At 44.5% G+C, this 17,612-nt stretch overlaps 1 protein-coding gene across 1 annotated transcript in view; it reads right to left on the reverse strand.

Annotated features, from left to right (window-relative positions):
• The window catches only part of LOC308280209 (dystrophin-like), a gene marked incomplete at both ends in the record, with an annotated part of 562,770 nt that overhangs the window by 366,961 nt on the left and 178,197 nt on the right, over positions 1 to 17,612 (reverse strand). Inside the window, 4 exon segments of the mRNA XM_080720472.1 lie at positions 4,891 to 5,009; positions 5,177 to 5,247; positions 7,783 to 7,884; positions 14,993 to 15,085. Of these exon segments, the coding sequence (XP_080576598.1) occupies positions 4,891 to 5,009; positions 5,177 to 5,247; positions 7,783 to 7,884; positions 14,993 to 15,085 (385 nt within the window).

Genomic DNA, 17,612 nt, shown 5'->3' on the forward strand with positions numbered 1-17,612 from the left:
ACTCCACTGAGGCCTTATTATTGTCTGACCACATTGGCTTGAAAAGGTTTGCTGGACAAACTGTGATATTTCTGTCGCTAGCACTTAAATGCCTAAATTGTAATTGTAAATTGTAGGTATTATTATCTTTGCTACTCAAAAGGCCACAGAACACAGAGAGAAAAAAAACCTGCCATCCCTGGAGTGGAGTTTTCAGTTTTAAAATTTTAAGTCTAACAATACGTTCCAGGTCTCAACACTGCAATCAACACTGCACTGACTCGTGCAGCGTCAAGGACATGGTCCCTCGCCACCGGCTTCCCAACCGCGATGAACACTGTGCCCACTGTGCCCACGGTGCCCACGCCAGAGCGCCTGCCTGGCCAAGCCCAGCAAGGAAGCTGCTGCTGGGGAATCTAACCCCTGGCCCTCAGCGGTGGTGGGTGAGTGGGCTCCAGCCACACTAGTAAACAATTCATCCCTACATTTTAGTTTTGAATTCTTTTTGGTTATTATTTCAAAACACTTTCAGAAAAAAGGAAAATCTTTCTTGAATTAAAAACGAATTAAATGTTTTTTGTTGTTCGTTTTTTGCTCCAGTTCTAGGCAATCAATCCTCCAGTTCTAGGCGACATAGAAGGGGAGGAACTTTTTTTGTATTTCCACAGAACTCCTCTAACATATATTAATGACACAGTTCAATATTGAAAATGGGTGGTTTCCCCCTTTAACTCATTCTGGGCGATGCCCGTAGAAACCGTAGATTTCCCGCTGTACCGCGGTGCCATGCCCGTCGAACCCGGAAGTTTAATTAGCTTTAATCATTATGAAAGGATTAAAAGTATTATCGCAGATTTTCGCTGATTCTGGCTCTTTAGGCCCGCCCCCCTAACTGTATCCGGTCATTTCCGGTCTGGACCGGATCTAGCTTTCCGTATCCGGTCTGAGCCTGGGCCATAGTCCCGCCTCCGTTGGTTTACAGTGTAACAGAGGAGAAAGCTACTCGGCGATGGAACACTCGTTTTTCAATCGGATTTTTGCGTTTGGAAACTTTGATCCAGTCTCTACACGCCTGGATTATGATCCCCGCACATATCGTGCGTTTTGTGCGCGAACGTGTCCACTTGTTACCATAGCGCACAGTTGGTTTTTTTCAATGCTTTTTCATGTAAACACTGGCGGATAAGCAGGGATACAGCGTGGCAACGGATAAGTCTATTTCAATGGGGGTTTTTTTATTCGAAAGTTTGTCACCGAGTCTACAGTCTACTAGATGAGTCGCGCACAGATTGTGCACGATGCGTGCGCGTGCCCACGTTAAAAGGTAAGGACAATTTGGCAGCTGCTTACTAGAGCTATGTTTAAAATGGCAGCAAAATTATTAAAGAGGTGATGCTATAGTTTTGTACTTTTTCCTTTTTTGAATGTGTCTATGGAGTTGACATTACTCTAATAGACCACCGGGTGGGGTTATAATGTGCAAACTTGCCTTCCCTGTGTATTTTTGATTTCTTCCTGAAAGCGGCCTAAATGTCATTCCAATATGGCTGCGCACATACAGTATAGCCCATTGTTATGAGCCTATAGGGCCTGTGTACATTTCCCTGTGCTGTGTCCTCTGAAGTTTTTTTCTTTCTTTTCCCGTCATGTGTCCATGCACGCCGTTGAAAGAACGGTGATGAGAGCCTGATTGATCACCAGCTGGTGTGAATGGTGACTGATTGTGCCCGAGTGTGAGTGGTTAATTACCAGGTGGAACCCAGCTGGTGATTGGCTCCTGTGTGACCAGGCTCAACTCGTGAAGCTGGCTGTGACCAATCCTCCCCCAGATGTCTTTCCTCCCGAACAAACTCCCCGGCACTCTGTTTCTGTGTTTGCTGGTTATTTAGAGAATTGCTAAGAGTTCATGTTCCGTTCAAATTTGCAGCACTGGGAGTGCAGGGTATCGACAAGCTTGTGAGCTTGTAGTTACTGAGGCGTTCACGCAACGCTGTTTTCTAGAGAAAACGGCAAAATAAGATGTCAGATATGCCATCCGTTTAGAACTGTGGTTCCCACAAGGGGGCCCCAAATGATTTGGGGGGGTCCCCAGATGATTAACTTAATGTGCAACATTGTTTTCTCACTCAACAAATTGTCAAATATTAGAGGCTAAAATTGTCAAAATAGTCGATCTACATGCTCACAACGCCTCGCATTGCGAGGCGTTGTGAGCACGTAGATTGTCTATTTTCACAATAGAACCATGTTATACAAGATGTAATGCCTCAACACTTAGTGCTCGTCAGGGTGGGGGGTCCCAAGTTAAAATATGATTATTTTGAGGGTCGCGGCCTGAAAAGGTTGAGAACCACTGTTCTAGAGAAAACGTCAAAATAAATGTCAGATATGCCATCCGTTTAGACGACAGCTGCGTTGTTGCGAGTTGAAAACGCAACAAAGTGAAACCTCCTTTCAGGGTGGACATCTTTGAAGTCGCTCCTCCTCGCGTCTCCATGTGAACAGGAAAAACGGAGGAAACAACAAAACGTGTGACGTCAACTCAATGCTCACGTGCAGACTACATGCAGCCACGTTACCATGGTGAATGTAAACAAGGAAGTACAACGGCGTCACTCGTCTAACTGTGCGTCACCGCCACCTAGCGACATGGCATGCACATTACAGCATTTTCAAAATGCTGATGCGTTTCCACGTAGACGTACGAAATGTATGTGTTTTCTCTAGAGAAAACGTGGCCTAAAATCTAAGTTGTAGAACTAAAATCAAACTAAAATCAACAGCTGCAGTAGAGGGTCTTAAGCACGTCGACTCAGACAATGCGAGGTCAGACTGTGTGTGTGTGTGTGTGTGTGTGTGTGTGTGTGTGTGTGTGCCTGTGTGCGTGTGTGTGTGTGTGTGTGTGTGTGTGTGTGTGTGTGTGTGTGTGTGTGTGTGTGTGTGTGTGTGCCAGGAACACTTTGTCAGACAATAACAGACCAGCCCTGAACCTCAACCCTTAGAATCGTTAACATTAACCTCCAGAACGCCGCTCATCAGCACAGATCAATGTCAGCATGACAGGCAAATGCATTACCGTGTGTGTGTGTGTGTGTGTGTGTGTGTGTGTGTGTGTGTGTGTGTGCGTGTGCGTGTGCGTGTGTGTGTGTGTGTGTGCGTGCTTCTGCTTCAAGTCTCATCACCATGGAGACCGACCGGTGTCATTGTGACGGTGTCTGTATCCAATCAGGACCTCAGGCGCCACACGCAATCAGACCCAATTAAGGCTTGTGATAGGCCTGCGTGAAACGTGATTGAACATGAGTCACCCTGAATATTCGTCCACTGAATTATTAGCCTGTGTGTGTGTTTGTGTGTGTGTATACTTATGACGGTCAGATGTCCCCACAAATATAGTAGAATTTGATTGCGACCGTTAGGTCACAAGTTACTATGAAAAGCCCCACCGGCTGTCTGTAAGTATGTCTGTCCCTCCGCCTGTCCGCCACGTCACGTCACACTTTTGGCCCTACTCAAATCACCACCAACACCACCATCGTTGGCCCTATCGATGCCAAACTTTGCAGACACATTCCTTTAATGGAAAATTACAACCTCCGCCCCTGATTTCTCACATGGCCCTCTTCTAACGCCACCATCAGGGCGATTTTTGCAAAACACATTTTTGGACACTGCTCCTACGGATTTTGCCCTAAAATCACGCTAAGCGGTACACAGTATCTCTAAAGTCATGTCATCAACATGGATCTGTCCCATTTCCCATATTCCCTCCTGATTGGCTACGATTGCTTCTAACGTTTGTGTATGCGACGTGACGGTTGCTTATCTCCCGACTAGGGAGTCTTACTGGTAACATGACATTAGCCTCATCTCAATTCGGGGGTTGGACACTACGAAGTGCGTGTTTTAAGTGCGCTGACGTCACTGGGGGCGCGCAGGGTGCTGTGCCATTCCGTAGACCTCTTCAAACCTAGCCCTTTGAATCTTGTCCATACTGTGTCCGCCCACCAAACTTGTCATCGGAAAGGTCCGGTTTAACCACAAAATGACGTCACTCGCAACTTCTGAAAAGCATTACCCTAGGGTAGATACCCTCACAAAAACATGCAGTAATCCTGGTCTCTACAATGCCTCCCCCTGGCCAGCCGGGGCGCCTGATGGAGGGGAAAGGAACTGGTTGGAATAACGTGTTCCTTCCACGCGCTACAGTACGTCCAAACCGGGGAAATCCCCCCTGTCAGGTGGGGATTTCCCCGGTTTGGACATAGGAACTGTCAGGTGAACTGTCAGGTGAAAAGAAGCAACTTGGACTCTTCATGCATAGAAGGAAGCATGAGGTCAGTCCGTTGCCTCCCTAGGCGCGGCAGAGGGAGAGCAGAGCCCAGGATTACATAGGCAATTGGCACTGGGTGAAAATGGGCTATAAAATCGTGGGATAAAAATTATAAAAATATTTTTTTTAAAGCATTACTCTGAATTAGAGTTCAGTAAGCTGCGCGTCGGAAAGTCTCTGATGAAAAGTTTGGTGGTCCGAGACCACCAAACAGTCCTTTGTATAGTCCTTTAGTTGGATAGCGGAGCTCCACAATGCAATGCGCCACCTTGAGTCAACCCGCGTCAAACTTTGGCCAAATTGTCAAAGATTAGAGGCAGAAATTGTGAAAGTTGCGAGGCGCTGTGGGCATGTAGATCGGCTATTTTCACAATAGAATTGCGTTATAGAAAATGTAACTCTTAGTGCTCGCAGGGTGGTTGGGTCCCCAGTTAAAATGTGATTATTTTGGGGGTCGTGGCCTGAAAAGGTTGAGAACCACTGGAATAGGAATACAAACTGGTGTATGTGTGTGCATGTGTGCATGTGTGCGTGTGCGTGTGCGTGTGTGTGTGTGTGTGTGTGTGTGTGTGTGTTACCCTCAGGGTCCAGCAGCCGCTCTATTCCCAGGTGGTGTTGTGCGGTGGAGAACGCGTGCTCCAGTCGCTCTGTGGCCGACGCCTTCTTCTCCACCACGCTCCAATCAAACAGCTCCGGTCTGCAAACAGCCAATAGGAATGAGTGGATGAGATTAGTCTTTCTGTCTGTCTGTCTGGTTCTATATCTATCTACAGCGTTATCATATTCACGCACGCACGCACGCACGCACGCACGCACGCACACACACACGAAGGAAGGAAGGAAGGAAGGAAGGAAGGAACAGACCTGTGACTGTGGATGAGTGCATTAAAAGCCAACCCATCGTTCCAGCTACTGGAGAAGTTGACCACGTTGACCTGAGGACACACAAGCACATTACCAAACACATGTTAACCCATTAGGAGGAGAATTCCGGTCTAAAATGGCTTTTTTTTTTACCTTGCTTTGTTGTTATTTTATTTTGTCTCAAAAAAAAATGGCCATGTTGTTTTAATAAAATCACACCTTGTGAACTGAGTGGTGGTCAAATAAAAATAGTCAAATAAAAAGAGTCAAATACATGGATTGCAAGGTTGCTCATGCTCAACAGTGGCGGGAGACAGACGGACGGCCGGACGGACGGACGGACGGACGGACGGACGGACGGACGGACGGACGCATTGTGAGCTTTCTTTGAGGAATCCACTGATTTACACTCACTAGCAAACTTGTTCTAATGTGCAGTGCATGCAGCGTGCCTGCTTGTTACCCTTAATGTGAATATTAAGCCACACTGTGGCTTGTGAAAGTGTTTAAATAGTAGGCTATGTTAGATTATTAAATCATAAAAATAATAACGTGAAGCTCACAACGCGTCGCGGATGCGAGGCGTTGTGAGCTTGTAGATCAGCCACATTTTGTCACAGAACACGCCGTGATGAAGAAGTATAAGCCAGGATTTACTTGGGTGATGTGATGTGTGTTGAACGGACGGACGGACGGACGGACGGACGAGGCTGCAGTGCAGAGTGCACACAACAGCGCCGAAAAATAAACATCCAATGCAAGGTAAAGTAGTGGAACACAATTGCAGGGAGCTCCATTCAGCGGCACGCCACTTCCAATGAAACCACAACATTGCGTTTACCTCAGCGTGGGACTTTTCTCCATGCTCAGAGTTATGTCTCCGGCTGCAACATTAGCGCGAGCAGCCACACACACACACACACAACGTTGTGCGTGCTGTTGCAGCCTTGACATTTGTGTGTGTGTGTGTGTGTGTGTGTGTGTGTGTGTGTGTGTGTGTGTGTGTGTGTGTGTGTGTGAGAGAGAGAGAGAGTGTTGAGTCTGCCTGCTCAATAGCGCCCCTCCTTTAACGTGTGTGTGTGTGTGTGTGTGTTTGTGGTCTGTGTGTGGTCAGGAGAGGTATGGCAGGCGACAGACATACACGGCCAGCCAGCCAGCCAGCCAGCCAGCCAGCCAGCCAGTAACATCGTGAAAGCGAATTACAGGAGTGGTGAGACCACCACTCAAAAAAATGCATCATTGCCCAGTTTGGGGCGACCCGACCACAGCCCACAAAACGGGAGCATCCATTGTTTTAAAATGAAAATGTTTGGCTCAATTCGTCCCTTCATAGTACACACTATAGACGTAGCAACAACATTATACCCCAGGCTTACATCATTGTTGAGATTCTGCCGTAAAATGGTTCGCTCAAGTTCTAAATCTCGTCATCAGAATCGCATTGAATCTAATAGGAATCTGTAGTCTCGCAAGAAGCATTTTTTTTATTTTTATTATTTTACTCTATAGTAAAGTCTCCCACAAGTTTCCCAAGACAAATCTAAGATGTCCCTATAGCCCAAAATGTTCCATATGGCATGTTCTAACTGTGTGCCAAATTTCATGCTTCTTTCATAAAGTGCACGATTCCATCAAAATACTGCCCGAAACGCCTGCATGGACTTAAGGGACGATTCTGTATTTGAAGAAACAGTTGGCAACCCTACACGGTCAATCAAGTAGATGAGGGAACAGAAAAGGACAAAATGTGCCACAGAGGCACAAAAATCCAGGTCCAGGTGGATTCAGGCTGTTACTCGGTAACACCCTGAAGAAGGCGTTTGCCGAAACACGATGGTGTATTTTAATGTTCTAGCCCGTTGAATAAAGGCCTTTTATTTCTAAATCCACCTGAGTGCCTGGACCTGGATTTGTGTGCCTCTGTGGCACATTTTGTCCTCTTTTGCTCATTGTATTCCCTTTCATGAGCACCGGTGGTTTGAGGGACACCAGTAGCGCCCCTGCTATCTTCTTTCCAAGTAGATGAGTGGCTCTAAAAGTGGAATCCAGGTTCTCTGGTTTCCTTTAGGGGGGGTCAACATTGTCCACTCGGAAAGTGTACAAATGGAACCAAATGGACCCGTTGGTCATTTTATCATCTAATCAGGCTTTTGGGAAGACTCAGGACAGTTTTTGAATTGCTTGATTCAGTATTTAGATATTTGATCAGACACGCCACCCTTCTATTCATATACAAACCCATTGTAACTTCAATCTTCATTTTAACCATGATCGATTCAATGAAAACACCCATCCTTTTTTCTGGTGACTCCTGACACTCTCAAAATATGTGAGCATGCCATGTTTCGTTAACCTTTTTCATATATTTGTAATTCTTTTTATTGTATTATTATAACTTTTTTTTCATTTTCCCAACAAATTATTACAAATAAATGAAAAAAGGTTATCCAAGGAATTCAAAAACTGTCCTGGGTGATCCCAAAAGCCTGATTAGACGATAAAAAAGTTTTTTGAAAGTGAAATATCCCTTTAAAGGGTAGACCTTGAAACGTAAAATGTTGAGAACCAATGAAGTAGATGAGTGTGAGGGGTGCCGCTATACGTACCTCAGGGTAGGGCCGCGTGTTCTGACGAACCCAGCTCAGCAGAATCTTCTCACTGTTCGTCTGCTGTAGGCCTGCCATGACCTCTTTCATCACATCCTTCACCTGCGTTCACACACACACACACACACACACACACACACACACACACACACACACACAGGTTACGTTAGCAAACCGATCGCTAAGTATGGAAACATGATCACCCACACATTTGTACTGTACCAAACCAGTAAGACACCCTAAGGCGAGACGCGACCTCGCGCACATGGGCACGACGTGCACATGGGCGCGTGCACACATCCACCTGGGTGACAGCAGACTGCTGGGCAAACGCTGGCTCTTTGGCATGGGATCAACTTTGACCAAAACATTGCATAGACCTTGTTAGTTGTTTAAGTTGGACAAAATGGGTCCACATTTTCCCAAATATGGAGATGACCGACGTCTGACATCATACATGTTTGACGTCATAGACCACATGAGACTGTCACAATATGTCCATATAGTCCCACCCAGATATGGGCTATGTCCATATATGGGCATTCCCAGATATGGGCTTAATATTGATGACATCAGGGATCTCCATATTATGGGCATAAAAGGGATTGTATTAGTGTGGTTGCCCTAAGAGGGCATCATCTGGGAAATCCCCATATATGGACTTAATTATTTAAGTTTTTCCGGACGGGTAGGGCGTAAAATGTATGCTAATTAGTAAGGCCAGATGAGGCCTTAATTTTCGGGCCCGTTGTGAACGCTGATCTGGTCGAGTCATCATTGTGATGTCAGAACAGGTCAGTGCGAATGAATTCTGTCCTGGCCATTCATTTGCAACATCATTATGATGTGGTGTGACAGACAGAGAGACAGAGGGACGGACATGAGCTGCACGTTTTCATACTAAATAACGACCTACGGTCGCAACTAGCATTTGTATTATTGGACAGCCAAGTAGATACCATGCCACGCACTCGCACACACGTACGCTGCACGCAAGCACGCACACACGCACCCTCTCACCCACACACCCACGCAGGCAGACAGACACAACAAGAACAAAAGCCACCCAAACAAATGCATCCTTGGCAGCCATTACAACAGACTTTGAGAGCCATGGTAATGCGACGCACGGCTGAGTGACATTTCCATAACGCAACACTGACACTTTCCACACACACACGCGCACACACACACACACACACACACACACACACACACACACACACACACACACACACAGGCAGACAAATGAAATATACATATTTGTACAAACATACTTCAGGGACACGTATAAGTGCACACATTCATGCCTAGCAGGCAGCTCTGTTTCTCTCTCTCAGACACACACACACACACACACACACACACACACACACACACACACACACACACACACACACACACACACACACACACACACACACACACACACACACACACACACACACACACACAAACAAACAAACTCACACAATGTTTTTGGCAGCCGTGACTGACAGTTTGGGAGCGCTTGTTTAAGGCTCAGGGGAGGGAGACACACACTCACACCACACACACGCACGCACGCACACACACACACACACAGGACTGTTGGCGATTCTTGCCGGGTGATACAGGGACTCATTAGGCAGTAGGTCATTGCATGTATTTTCAATTTAATTGGCGAAAAGCTGGAGTGCACATGCACACACACACACACACGCACGCACGCACGCACACACACACACACACACGCACACACACACGGCCATTGCCCACCCACATGCACTTCTTGGAACTATCCCAAGGGCATGGCTGGCAGGTCCACACAATGGCACACACACACAGTGATGAAGTTATGTTTGGCCATGAATTGTGTCATAAAATCTACGAACACAGCGCACCTCCAATACACACACACGCTTGTACGCACCACGTGCACACTAGGGCTGTCCCCGACTAAGGATTTGTATAGTCGACTAAGATTTTAGTCATTGTGTTGATAGTCGACTATTAGTCGACTATGGCCCGTTTTTTTTTATTATTATTATTATTAATTCTTTTCGTTTTTTTTTTTTGTTTTTTTTTTTTCATTTTTTTTTTTACCCCTTTCTTTTATAATGGCGTATAAACAACAGAGGTGAAACACTCATTTAAATAACATGTCTTCTTGACTTTTGTTTTAATAGATAACTCATTCATTATTTAAGGCCAGGTTTATTATCATGGCCTTATAAGAATAGTAATAAATACAGCAATAACAACAACGAAATAATATCTCTAAAATAAATAAAGTAACTAAATAATATAAGGCGAATTAAATAACAAAATACTAAAATAAGTAGGCCTATAGCAGGTGTAAAGTTTATTCACTTAGAAGCTAAAGCCTCAGACTCCGATGTCTGTGTGTAACAGCCATGCAACTACTGTATAGGCGATGCGGTCGCCGGTCACACATTTCTATGGGCTCTGCCCGACACCAATATCTGTGTAACATCCATACGTGCATCTATCGACAAGACGCTGCACAGCCTGCGCTGAGCCTGACAGAGAGACAGCGATTGGATTGTACAAAACAGACCCTGTAACTCGTCGGGGAGAAAGGGGAAAGAATACGCTATGGACCAGAGCTAGGGAAAGGAGAGCTTAAAACGTCGCTTTTGGGAGTATGGACATTACATAATGGACTTATAAGCCAACTTACTTTTATCTGACATGTTGCTCGGCGTGGAGTGGTAGGTCATAGCCAGATCCTGCAGCTTACTTTAGTTTTGTCCTATACTTGTTTAAAGTGACGAACGCGGAGCCTGATTGAGTTGTTAACACAGAACAGCTGTGCAGGTTTTGTGGAGTCTACGCAATGCACACACACAGACAGTACGGGCTGTGCCAGTAGGCTATGCATGTTTTATTGCGAGAAACTAAAGTATATGTTAAATCATCGGACATTAAGCACCCCAACAGCCCCCCCCCCCCCCCCCCCCCCCAAAAAAATAAATAAAAAATAAAAACTTTTTTTTTTTTCTTTTTTTTCCATTCGACTAAGATATTGCCATTCGACTAGGTGCCGTTTCGATCGATTAGTCGACTATTCGACTATTCGGGGTCACCCCTAGTGCACACACACGCGCACGCGGACACATTATGAATGGTGTCATTAGGTGTGATTGAGCCATTAGCCTCCGCTCAGCGAAGCCGGGGTGAATTCAGAGCAGCAGGGATCAACCACGTTACTGTTTGATCTCATCTAAACATCCACTATCTTCATCCTCATCATCATCCTCTTCATCATCATCAATCTACCGTCGGAGGAGGGACGGATAGATGGGTGAAATTCAATTAGAGAAAGAGCGAGCGAGAGAGAAAGAGACAGAAAGACAGACAGACAGGCAAAGACGGAGAGAGAGAGAGAGAGAGAGAGAGAGAGAGAGAGAGAGAGAGAGAGAGAGAGAGAGGTGGAAGCCAGCAGATAGACAGGAAAGATGTTGTTTCCTGTTGAGATTGATACATTTCTCCCAGGTTTTTTCATCTCACTCACGTCCCTTTGTCTGCTGACTGCTCACTCAGCAACGAAATAAACAGAAAATAAACAAAGATTAAAACAAAACAATTCACAGGAGGCAAGCAGTGATCACCACCTGATGTGCACTGCAATGTAGTTTCAAATGCACTACATTGCAGACGCTTTTTGAGAGTGAAAAAATAAGAAGACACGTGTGACATGTGTGATCTGGGCAGCTTGCCCCAGGAAATGTGCCAAGCTCAATAGGCAACAACGGTAGATGGTAGATGAGGACAGACAGTTATACACAAGGACGGATGGACAGACAGACAGATGGACGGAGAGAGTATACAGAGGGACCGAGACAGAGTTGAGTAGATCTAGCTTGTTGCTAGTTAGCTACACGGTAAAATCCGGAGTAAAATCCGCTTGCATGCGTTAAATAGCAGATCTACACTAGCAGCTCACAACCCGTGTTGATTTCGTCGACTAAAACCATGACGAAAAATGTTTGTCGACTGCGTTTTTTTCACTGACGAAATAACGAAATAAAAACTAAGCTGTGATGGCTAAAACTAAGACTAAATATATTGACAAATAGACTAAAGCGTTAGAGAGCGACTAGTGGAGAAGAGAGTCATTTGGTTGCTCTCAGGCGTTGTGTGCTGAAAATAGCAGATCTACAAGCTATTATCAGCTATATATCAGCTATTACGATGCCATCAAGGCCTGCCAAAACACATTTTAGTTGACTAAATCAACTGTAGATTTAGCCGCCTAAAATCTTATGATATTTAGTCGACTAAAATTAGACTAAAACTAAAACTTTTCCGGTGACTAGAATTATGACTAAAACTAAAATACATTTTATTCAAAGACTATGACTAAAACTAAATCAAAATTTGCTGTCACAAACAACACTGCTCACAATGCAAATGCAGGTAGTTATAGTGGAGCTGCTGCTGACGCCAGAACATGCACACTCACAGTAATCAAAATTAATAACTTGATTAGAGCCAATGGACTCCAACTTCGGCATTTTGACAACCTTTTTTTATGTTGCTTTTTACCTCCTCTTTCTCTCCAATAGAGGCATTACGGATTTATTAAACTGCCACCATGTAGTTTCAAGCTGTGAGCTTGTATCTGCTATTTTGTTTAATAGTTAAAGCATACAATAATGGTTAAAGAGACACAGATGCGTTCCAGTTCTAAGCCTATTCAAAGTAACCTTCAACCTTGATCCCATGCAGGGTACTGGGGACGAACAATGCTTATCCAGCTGTTATGCTGGAAGGACAAGGCAGACTGAACGCTCTTTCTCTGTACACACACACAGGGGCGTCACAAGGGGGGGAAAGTGGGACTGGGCCCAAGGTGGAGGGGCCTTAATTATTTTATACTTTATCTATTGAAAAATAGCAGATATACAAGCTCACATCGCGGCACCGAGTGCCGCGCTGCGAGCTTGTAGATCTGATATTTTTGAAAAGTCATGAAAATGTGTGCAAATCTTTGAATATTATGTATTTTTTTTGTAACTCAAATTTTGCTTCTGGGTGGTCCCTGGGACTAAATATTTTGAGATGGGGGTCCGTGGCCAAATACATTTTGGGGGTCCTTCACATGAAAAAGTTCATCAGCACCACTGACATAGAAACATAGGTTTTTCAAAAAAGGATTTGTAATAATCAAAACCTTTTTTTTTTTAAATAGATCTATAAGCTCACAGCACGTCCGCGCTGTGAGGTTGTATATCTGCTATTTTTCAATAGTTAGAGCAAAAAATTATGCGTAATAATGCGTTCCGAGTCTAAGTGGGTTAAACCCCCTCCCCCTATGAAGACCATGCATGGGGGGGCCCGCAGTGAATCCTTGTACCCAGGGCCCAGAGTTTGGTACGACACCCCTGCACACACACACATGTGACAAAGTATGAAATGCATGAAGACACTAGATTCCTGTGCCGTGAGTATCGAACAGTGTGCATTCACCAGCGCGGCAGGCGTCGATATGCCTTTCGTCTGGCCGTAATCCCCCGCTGCTTTATCGATTGAAAGTCTCAGCGTGACATCACTTCATGAATCATCGCTATCGGGTGGAAAAAACGTTACTTTTTCCATTTCATTTCGATGAAAATTATATAAAATTTAAAGCTATACTGTGTAAGTTGCTCAACTGGTGGTCTGTAGCAGTATAGCAAACCGCGGTCGCGTCTGCTTTTTTCGTCCGTTTTTCGCCCGCGGACCGGGCCGTCAGACCACCGCGTCCGCCTCGCCGAGACGCTTTCAATGAGGTCTCCCGTGTCCTTCTACGAGCAGCGGTTGGGGAGTTACATGCTAGACTCCTCCAGTGTAAACAGTAAACACAGTGTACTTCCTGAAGGTGTGTTTCCTAAACCCACCAGAGAGCCCGGCAGTGTATGATCTGCGCTGTGATTGGCCGGTAGTGTATCATGTGTGTATGATCTGCAATGTGATTGGCGGATGATGCAGATGACGTCATTTTGCCGGGAAATCCCGCCCCTGTCAAGGCTAAGTAGAAAACATATAAAGAAAAGGCTTTTGGGGCTGAAATGAACGGAGAGGGGGTTCTAAAACTTTAGCGATTTAATAGTTAGGACAATTTTAAGATATGTTTTATAAAAAAAGTTACATAGTATAACTTTAAAATAGCCGAAATAGAGCATTGGTTCGTGAAAATACCGTCTCTCTCGGTGGGAAACCTCACGTTACTTTTCAGGATTAAAAAAATAAATTAAAAAATAAATTAAAACGAAGGTAGCGGATCGACGAGCTTGCAACGCGGCGCGAGCTTGTAGATCTGCTGCTTTTGATGCGTTAGCGTGACGCACAGGGCGTTAAATTAGACTTTGTACGTAATCTTAAGAACCATTAACAACTCATAAACAACTGGTTTGTAAATTGATATAATATTTGTTTATAAAAGGTGAATCTGTCATTGACAAAGTACAAGAATACAATCATCAAGCTCATGCAATATTAGGTTAACATTGGGCTTGTAGATCAGCTGTTTTCACTACTTTTGTGCGATGGTCTTGGTATGATGAAGCAGGGATTTATTTGCGAAAAAAATTACAAATTTGAAACTTGGAGATACAAGGTTTTCTGCCCGACAGCGACAAAAATATGCTTCATTTACCACCAGCCCTCTGTCGACACTCACCATAACTTTTCACTCTAACTTCATGGGACTATTAGCACCGCTGCTTGTGAATTGGATATTTTTTGGAATGAGGCTCATTTGCATATAAAGGGCATGCATAATTATACCTAATTTAAAAACCTGGTAAGAGCACGAGAGCACAGAAACGCTGTCTGCTTGGCAGCAACTTTTGTAGGTTTTTGAGAATTAAACGCCTTGCTTTTTTAGTCTTATTGGTGGCTTATTAAGTGGTCCCTTTGTGAATTTTCCCCCGAGAGTTTAACCATTGACCTTTTGTATGAACATTGAGCTTTGTATGAAGTCTCATAATTTAAGAGTTAAACACTTGTCGGTTTGACTGTGTATGGCTTTATACACAGACCTGCGCACCTACGCACGCACGCACGCACACACACACACACACACACACACACACACACACACACACACACACACACACACACACACACACACACACACACACACACACACACACACACACACACACACACACACACACACACACACACACACACACACACACACACACACACACACACACACCTGCCAGTGGAGAATGATGCTCCAGATAAGGCCCAGGGTCAGTTTGTGATTTCCATCGACAATGTCTGCTCCTCCGATGTTCACCAGTTCCACCTGACAGAGAAAAGTGAGAGAGAGAGAGAGAGAAAGAGAGAGAGAGAGGGAGAGAGAGAGAGAGAGAGAGAAGGAGAGAGAGAAAAAGAGAGAGACCAGTGTTAATTTCGTAGACTACCTTTTTTCACTGATGAAAATGAACTATAAGAACTAAATGAAAACTAAGCTACGTATGATGACTTCAAAAAAATGTTATGGACTAGTGGAGAAGAGAGAAGTCGTTTTATGTTCGGTTGTGCTCGGGTGTTGTGCTCGGGTGTTGAGCTCCGAAAACAGCAGGTCAACAAGCTCGCAACCCGTTGCACCGTGACGTGTCGTGAACTTGTAGATCGGCTATTTTCAGCGTGCAACCAAGTGTAAAAAATAAATTTTTGCTGACAAAATCAACTGTAGATTTTGATCATCTTAGTCGACTACAATCTTATGATATTTAGTTGACTAAAACTAGAGTACTAGACTAAAACTAAAACATTTCACATGACTAAAATAAATTGAATTTTATTCAAAAGACTATGACTAAAACTAAATCAAAATCTGTAGTCAGAATCGACAAAGTGGCCCCCAGTCTGTATTCCGGAGAGTCCCCCCTTTTGACGTACGATTGATTGATTGATTCATTCATTGATTCATTGATTGATTGATTGGAGACTTTAATAGAGTTTGCATAGGAAAAGGTACAGTCTCATGACAGTACAGTTCACTGGTACGCGGTCAACTAAAAGGATACCTCAACAAAAAGCTTTTGGTCTTGTTTCAAATGGGGTCCTTTTTTAACTCATATAACATAGAACGACAGACAAATAAAACACAGTACTATGCAGAAGAAAGAAAGAAAAAAAGAAAACAGTCGTAAAACACAATGCAAAATAAATGGTATTTACTACAGAAAGGTCAGGGGGAGGTACTACTGTACCACTGTATGTCGAGAGTTCAGTTCAGTTCAGTTCTCATCTCGCAGCGCGCTTGACTGTTGACTCCATCCTGTGAAGTCTGATACGTCTGTAATGGCCATAAAGTGGCTCATCGTATTACATGCTGATTCAAACTAATCTAATATCTATATCGCCGTTGTCGGGTGAAAACCTTGTATGTCCAAAACCGCTCATATTGCATGTATCACTTTAAAAACGATTTAAACTAGTGAAAACAGCCGATCTACAAGCAAACAACGCCTCGCGATGCGAGGCGTTGTGTGCTTGTAGATCGGCTGTTTTCACTACTTTTGTGCGACAGCCATGTATGATGAAGCAGGGCTTTACTTTGCGAAAGAACATACGCATTTGAAACTTATAGAGATAGGAGGTTTCCACCCGACCAACGACGGTATACTGTATATCCTGAAGTGAGGGACATCTGAAGGCTATAATCCTCAGAGTAGAGAGGGAGGGAAGGACACTCGTATAAAACAACAGTTCAAATGGCTTCATTTTCAAAGGCACATCCAGGATACAATTAGAGAAGCATGGGTTCTCCGGACGTTATAGGTGCGGCACTCTGTTCTTCTCCTGTGCGAGTCCGTCAGCCTCTTGTCTTTAAATTGCCTCCTCCTGTTTAAATAGTGCCGAGTACCGACGACTGATGGACTGAAGACGTCTGCCTTCTTTTGTCTCTTCTCCCTCCACTTTGATTTTGCAGCACGCCGAGGGTATTTATTATTATTTTATTTTCTTTGTTAAATTAGAACACTCTCTCCTCTCACACTCCCCCATCTATTATGAGCAGCTCCCGACGTCGTGTTCCTTTTTGTTTCCTCAAGGTAACTTTGTCAGAGAGGGCAACGGCGTCTGTTGTTCCGCCGTACAACAAGCACCTCGATGCACTTTACACAGAGAAGAATAAACTCCAACTGAAAACTGACTCTTTGTTCAGCTGCCAGACCCATTTGTGGGTCTTCTGGGGTTATGTCTTTCATGTTTCCTACCATCAAACATATAATTTTCCAAATGTCTGTCTGTCTGAGTGTCTGTCTGTCTGTCTGAGTGAGTGTCTGTCACAGCGTTTCTCCTCAGTGGCTGGAGCAATTGATCTGAAATCGCATCACCATTAGCATATGAACACACCTAACATAACTGTGAAGCCCGTTTGTCACTTTCACAAATCGTATGCTGTATATTAGCATTTTTATGGTGTATCTACTATCTATTCTGCATCTAGCTTGAGGCTAATCTATTCTGCATCTAGCATGAGGCAACATGTTTAACCAGCTGTGTGTGTGTGTGTGTGTGTGTGTGTGTGTGTGTGTGTGTGTGTGTGTGTGTGTGTGTGTGTGTGTGTGTGTGTGTGTGTGTGTGTGCAGGCAGGCGGGTGTGTGCGCAGGCGGGTGGGCGGGTGGGCGGGCGGGCTGGGGGAGGGGGGGTGGGGGGGTGGGGGTGTAGCCATTAAACGAAACGGGTATTTCTTACATTGATGCTCCTACATATTATCATGCAAGCACCAGTTAAAGTTACTTTCCATCCCTCATATACTGTATGCACAGTGCACATCCCATAACCCACACACTGCACATCATTTTGGAGCTCATATCTTT

The sequence above is a fragment of the Nannobrachium achirus genome (genome assembly GCF_963921795.1).
Source record: "Nannobrachium achirus genome assembly, chromosome: 24".
In the NCBI taxonomy this organism is placed as follows: Eukaryota; Metazoa; Chordata; class Actinopteri; order Myctophiformes; family Myctophidae; genus Nannobrachium; species Nannobrachium achirus.